General features: G+C 47.7%; 1 protein-coding gene across 1 annotated transcript in view; it reads left to right on the forward strand.

Annotated features, from left to right (window-relative positions):
* The window catches only part of LOC120054380 (cytoplasmic FMR1-interacting protein 1 homolog), a 38321-nt gene extending 31883 nt beyond the window's left edge, over positions 1-6438 (forward strand). The window contains exons 10-14 of the mRNA XM_039001792.1: positions 752-824; positions 999-1093; positions 1220-1458; positions 4840-4987; positions 5263-6438. Of these exons, the coding sequence (XP_038857720.1) occupies positions 752-824; positions 999-1093; positions 1220-1458; positions 4840-4987; positions 5263-5427 (720 nt within the window). The 3' untranslated portion in view covers positions 5428-6438. The remainder of the gene's footprint in view (positions 1-751; positions 825-998; positions 1094-1219; positions 1459-4839; positions 4988-5262) is intronic.
* The last annotated feature ends 711 nt before the right edge of the window (positions 6439-7149 follow it).

Here is a 7149-nt window from a genome sequence, read left to right on the forward strand (position 1 = left end):
CCAGCCACCTTTCATTCTAGCCTGAGAGCTAACCCTCATACTGGCTTCCACCAGCCACCTTTCATTCTAGCCTGAGAGCTAACCCTCATACTGGCTTCCACCAGCCACCTTTCATTCTAGCCTGAGAGCTAACCCTCATACTGGCTTGCACCAGCCACCTTTCATTCTAGCCTGAGAGCTAACCCTCATACTGGCTTCCACCAGCCACCTTTCATTCTAGCCTGAGAGCTAACCCTCATACTGGCTTCCACCAGCCACCTTTCATTCTAGCCTGAGAGCTAACCCTCATACTGGCTTCCACCAGCCACCTTTCATTCTAGCCTGAGAGCTAACCCTCATACTGGCTTCCACCAGCCACGTTTCATTCTAGCCTGAGAGCTAACCCTCATACCAGCCACCTTTCATTCTAGCCTGAGAGTTAACCCTCATACTGGCTTCCTAAAGACTTATTTGATACAGAGTGCGTCCATGCAACTTATTATTGTACTACTGAACTTATTTCGGCATGCCATAAAAGGGGTTGAATACTTATTGACTCAAGTACATTTCAGCTTTTAATGTTTCATTAATTTGTGAAAATGTCTAAACATAATTCCGCTTTGACATTATGGAGTATTGTGTGTAGAGGCCAGTGACACAACATCTCAATGTCATCCATTTTAAATTCAGGCTGTAACACAACAAAGTGGAGAATGTCCTTTCGTGTGAATATGTTCTGAAGGCACTAGCTGTGATCTGTGTTTCCTCTCAGTCTCAGGAGGAAGTGTGTGACCTGCTTCATGCTGCACCATTCCAGAACATTCTGCCCAGGGTCCATGTCAAAGGTAATGATGTCTTTATTTATTCCATGCTGTGTGTTAGTGTCAGACTAGTGTCTGTCTCTGTGGATCACTACTGTCTGTCTGAGTGGATCACTACTGTCTGTCTGAGTGGATCACTACTGTCTGTCTGAGTGGATCACTACTGTCTGTCTGAGTGGATCTCTGGTCTCTTCTTAGAGGGTGAGCGTCTTGATGCCAAGATGAAACGCCTGGAGGCTAAATACACAGCCCTGCACCTGGTTCCCCTGATAGAACGCCTAGGAACCCCACAGGTACCATCACACTGCCTTAGTTAACACCAGCCCTGCACAATACTTCTGTGGCTGTACACTGAATCTCATGCTATCTCTACCCTCTTCTTCCCTCCCCTCCTCTTCCTCCCTCTCTCCCCCCTGTAGCAAATAGCCATAGCTCGTGAAGGTGACCTGCTGACCAAAGAGCGTCTGTGCTGTGGCCTGTCCATGTTCGAGGTCATCCTGACTCGCGTCCGCGGTTTCCTGGACGACCCCATCTGGCGCGGCCCGTTGCCCAGCAACGGCGTGATGCACGTGGACGAGTGTGTGGAGTTCCACCGGCTGTGGAGCGCCATGCAGTTTGTTTACTGTATCCCTGTCGGAGCTCACGAGTTCACCGTGGAGTGAGTAGTGACACGTCATCGGTCTAGAAGGATCTCTGAGGGGTTTACGCTGCTCTGTATAGAGGGGAGTGAGTAGTGACACATCATCGGTCTAGAAGGATCTCTGAGGGGTTTACGCTGCTCTGTATAGAGGGGGTTTACACTGCTCTGTATAGAGGGGGTTTACACTGCTCTGTATAGAGGGGGTTTACACTGCTCTGTATAGAGGGGGTTTACACTGCTCTGTATGGAGGGGGGGTGATCTCTGAGGGGTTTACACTGCTCTGTATAGAGGGGGGTGATCTGAGAGGTTTACACTGCTCTGTATAGAGGGGGTTTACACTGCTCTGTATGGAGGGGGGGGTGATCTCTGAGGGGTTTACACTGCTCTGTATAGAGGGGGGTGATCTCTGAGGGGTTTACACTGCTCTGTATAGAGGGGGGTGATCTCTGAGGGGTTTACACTGCTCTGTATGGAGGGGGGTGATCTCTGAGGGGTTTACACTGCTCTGTATAGAGGGGGGTGATCTCTGAGGGGTTTACACTGCTCTGTATAGAGGGGGGTGATCTCTGAGGGGTTTACACTGCTCTGTATAGAGGGGGTGATCTCTGAGGGGTTTACACTGCTCTGTATAGAGGGGGGTGATCTCTGAGGGGTTTACACTGCTCTGTATAGAGGGGGGGATCTCTGAGGGGTTTACACTGCTCTGTATAGAGGGGGGTGATCTCTGAGGGGTTTACACTGCTCTGTATAGAGGGGGGTGATCTCTGAGGGGTTTACACTGCTCTGTATAGAGGGGGGGATCTCTGAGGGGTTTACACTGCTCTGTATAGAGGGGGGGGGGTGATCTGAGAGGTTTACACTGCTCTGTATAGAGGGGGTTTACACTGCTCTGTATGGAGGGGGGGTGATCTCTGAGGGGTTTACACTGCTCTGTATAGAGGGGGGTGATCTCTGAGGGGTTTACACTGCTCTGTATAGAGGGGGGTGATCTCTGAGGGGTTTACACTGCTCTGTATAGAGGGGGGTAATCTCTGAGGGGTTTACACTGCTCTGTATAGAGGGGGGTGATCTCTGAGGGGTTTACACTGCTCTGTATAGAGGGGGTTGATCTCTGAGGGGTTTACACTGCTCTGTATAGAGGGGGGTGATCTCTGAGGGGTTTACACTGCTCTGTATAGAGGGGGGTGATGTGATCTGAGGGGTTTACACTGCTCTGTACGGTCTCCACTGGGCTGGGTGTATAACCTGTGTTGTATTTTCCAGGTAGTGTTTCAGGGACGGTCTCCACTGGGCTGGGTATATAACCTGTGTTGTATTTTCCAGGCAGTGTTTCGGGGACGGTCTCCACTGGGCTGGGTATATAACCTGTGTTGTATTTTCCAGGACGGTCTCCACTGGGCTGGGTATATAACCTGTGTTGTATTTTCCAGGCAGTGTTTCGGGGACGGTCTCCACTGGGCTGGGTATATAACCTGTGTTGTATTTTCCAGGACGGTCTCCACTGGGCTGGGTATATAACCTGTGTTGTATTTTCCAGGCAGTGTTTCGGGGACGGTCTCCACTGGGCTGGGTATATAACCTGTGTTGTATTTTCCAGGCAGTGTTTCGGGGACGGTCTCCACTGGGCTGGGTATATAACCTGTGTTGTATTTTCCAGGCAGTGTTTCGGGGACGGTCTCCACTGGGCTGGGTATATAACCTGTGTTGTATTTTCCAGGCAGTGTTTTGGGGACGGTCTCCACTGGGCTGGGTATATAACCTGTGTTGTATTTTCCAGGCAGTGTTTCGGGGACGGTCTTCACTGGGCTGGGTATATAACCTGTGTTGTATTTTCCAGGTAGTGTTTCGGGGACGGTCTCCACTGGGCTGGGTATATAACCTGTGTTGTATTTTCCAGGCAGTGTTTCGGGGACGGTCTCCACTGGGCTGGGTATATAACCTGTGTTGTGTTGTATTTTCCAGGCAGTGTTTCGGGGACGGCCTCCACTGGGCTGGGTATATAACCTGTGTTGTATTTTCCAGGCAGTGTTTCGGGGACGGTCTCCACTGGGCTGGGTATATAACCTGTGTTGTATTTTCCAGGCAGTGTTTCGGGGACGGTCTCCACTGGGCTGGGTATATAACCTGTGTTGTATTTTCCAGGTAGTGTTTCGGGGACGGTCTTCACTGGGCTGGGTATATAACCTGTGTTGTATTTTCCAGGTAGTGTTTCGGGGACGGTCTCCACTGGGCTGGGTATATAACCTGTGTTGTATTTTCCAGGCAGTGTTTCGGGGACGGTCTCCACTGGGCTGGGTATATAACCTGTGTTGTATTTTCCAGGCAGTGTTTCAGGGACGGTCTCCACTGGGCTGGGTATATAACCTGTGTTGTATTTTCCAGGCAGTGTTTCGGGGACGGTCTCCACTGGGCTGGGTATATAACCTGTGTTGTATTTTCCAGGTAGTGTTTCGGGGACGGTCTTCACTGGGCTGGGTATATAACCTGTGTTGTATTTTCCAGGTAGTGTTTCGGGGACGGTCTTCACTGGGCTGGGTGTATAACCTGTTGTATTTTCCAGGCAGTGTTTCGGGGACGGTCTTCACTGGGCTGGGTATATAACCTGTGTTGTATTTTCCAGGTAGTGTTTCGGGGACGGTCTCCACTGGGCTGGGTATATAACCTGTGTTGTATTTTCCAGGCAGTGTTTCGGGGACGGTCTCCACTGGGCTGGGTATATAACCTGTGTTGTATTTTCCAGGTAGTGTTTCGGGGACGGTCTCCACTGGGCTGGGTATATAACCTGTGTTGTATTTTCCAGGCAGTGTTTCGGGGACGGTCTCCACTGGGCTGGGTATATAACCTGTGTTGTATTTTCCAGGCAGTGTTTCGGGGACGGTCTCCACTGGGCTGGGTATATAACCTGTTGTATTTTCCAGGTAGTGTTTCGGGGACGGTCTCCACTGGGCTGGGTATATAACCTGTGTTGTATTTTCCAGGCAGTGTTTCGGGGACGGTCTCCACTGGGCTGGGTATATAACCTGTGTTGTATTTTCCAGGTAGTGTTTCGGGGACGGTCTCCACTGGGCTGGGTATATAACCTGTGTTGTATTTTCCAGGCAGTGTTTCGGGGACGGTCTCCACTGGGCTGGGTATATAACCTGTGTTGTATTTTCCAGGTAGTGTTTCGGGGACGGTCTCCACTGGGCTGGGTATATAACCTGTGTTGTATTTTCCAGGCAGTGTTTTGGGGACGGTCTCCACTGGGCTGGGTATATAACCTGTGTTGTATTTTCCAGGCAGTGTTTCGGGGACGGTCTCCACTGGGCTGGGTATATAACCTGTGTTGTATTTTCCAGGCAGTGTTTCGGGGACGGTCTCCACTGGGCTGGGTATATAACCTGTGTTGTATTTTCCAGGCAGTGTTTCGGGGACGGTCTCCACTGGGCTGGGTGTATGATCATCTCCCTACTGGGTCAACAGAGACGCTTTGACATCCTGGACTTCAGCTATCACCTGCTGAAGGTGCAGAAACACGATGGAAAGGATGAGATCATCAAGAGTGTGGTGAGTGGAGGGTCAGGGGTCAGGGGTCAGCAACACTAGAACTGTCACAGACCCCAAACATGTTCATTAGTGCAAACCGTAGCAAAATCGTTTTGCAATGAGAACTAACATTTCTCATTGGATAAGTTCTGGTCAGTCCCTTTACTTTTGCTTCCTAGTCAATATGACCATGGACACATTTTAGACTCTCAAGGGGGTGTCATGCTTGGGTCGTTTTGGTATCCACCTCTATCTTCCAGATCAGATCAATGATCTTCATCACTTTCCCTCCTCAGCCTCTTAAAAAGATGGTGGACAGAATCCGCAAGTTCCAGGTCCTCAACGACGAGATCTTTGCCATCCTGAACAAGTACCTGAAGTCAGGTGATGGAGAGAACATGCCAGTGGAGCATGTTCGCTGCTTCCAGCCTCCTATCCACCAATCCCTGGCCAGCAACTGAGATTGACCGGTGCACTGTCCAATAACATGGACGTTTCCTATAGTACCATCATCCTATGTCAGACTAGACACAAATGATGTGTCCGAAATGGCACCCTATGCCCTATATAGGACACTACTTTATATAAACGGCACTACATAGGGAATAGGGTGCCATTTGGAACGTAACCCATCAGACTAGACACACAATATTCCTTCGTCTGCTTCTTCCACCTTTAGGTTTTAAAGCAGCAGTGGACCATGAGACTAAAGCCTTGTTCACACTTAATGCCTTACTGCTCAAATCAGATGTGTGTTCAGACAACAGTCATTTGCTGACATGGCTACGCTAGTTGTCATAGTAACAACAGGTGTGTGCTGATTGGTGGTGAGTTTGACACCCGTGCCTCAAAGGATAAGATGATCCAACTTCCAAAACGAGTCCTCTCTTGCTAGCCACAGCAGTCAACGAGCTAGCCGTTTGGCTTTCTAGCTCTTTCACTCATTTGTTTCTAAATAACAAGCTAGTTAGCTACCACATGTTCTTGTCAAACTGGCAGAGTAGCAAGCAATAAGATATGTTGGGGAAATAAATCAGATTTGACTGTTCAGGCAAGTCCCCTACAAATGTGGCTTGAAATATCTGCTTCTGTGTGCTTTTTGTCTGTTCAGACGGCAGGAAACAGATTGGATCACTTCAAACTGCCAGTGGGAACAAGGCTTGAGGTCTAACTTTCCTGACATACTGTTTGTACACAATTGTGCCTTATGATCTTAATAGCCGTTTTCATTCTAAACTCTTCTGTGTTTTATGGAGCATTGAAAACTAGATCAAATGATTATTTAAGGGGTTTGCGGTGGTGGGATGTAATTGGTAGCCTGTAGTCAATGAGAAGTAGGATGATTCGTATGGATTGTTAAACATTAGCAGCTTAAAGGAAATCTGCAAAGTAACCAAGTTCTGCCTTATACCCATTTTATTCACTGTGCCTTTTTGAATCATTTTTAATTCAATAAATATATAACAAATCTCTGCTTGTTCTTGAGAGCATTTTTTTTTATGCAAACAATACAAAAAAAAGATAAATGGTGATTTTCATAAGTCTTCCTTTCAAGTATCATATTGACCAGACAAAGACCTGGGATCTCCACAGGGGCTGAATAAGGATATTTTACCTAAATAAACCTGTTGATTTGTAGACACTCAGTGGCTGTTTAAACAGAAAATGTGTTTTAAAACCACAACATGTTCTCTCAGCTCCGTGGCAAAATGGGTTTTAAAACCACATGTTCTCTCAGCTCCGTGGCAACATGTTCTCTCAGCTCCGTGGCAACATGTAGAATTGCAGGAAATTTGCTTTAAAACTGCAAAAGTTTCTTTCAGCTCCATGGATACATTTTTGAAAAAGTTCTCTAAAACTCAGGCTTGCCGACCTAAGCCCCTTTTGATCCAGAAAAAAAATAATATTTATTTTTATTTCACCTGTACTTAACCAGGTAGGCCAGTTGAGAACAAGATCTCATTTACAACTGCGACCTGGCCAAGATAAAGCAAAGCAGTTCGACACAAACAACAACACAGAGTTACACATGGAATAAACAAACAGTCAATAACACAATATATACAGTGTGCAAATGAGGTAGGATAAGGGAGGTAAGGCAATAAATAGGCCATAGTGGCGAAATAATTACAATATAGCAATTAGACACTGGAGTGATAGATGTCCAGAAGATGAATGTGCAA

This window comes from Salvelinus namaycush, chromosome 10 (genome assembly GCF_016432855.1).
Source record: "Salvelinus namaycush isolate Seneca chromosome 10, SaNama_1.0, whole genome shotgun sequence".
In the NCBI taxonomy this organism is placed as follows: Eukaryota; Metazoa; Chordata; class Actinopteri; order Salmoniformes; family Salmonidae; genus Salvelinus; species Salvelinus namaycush.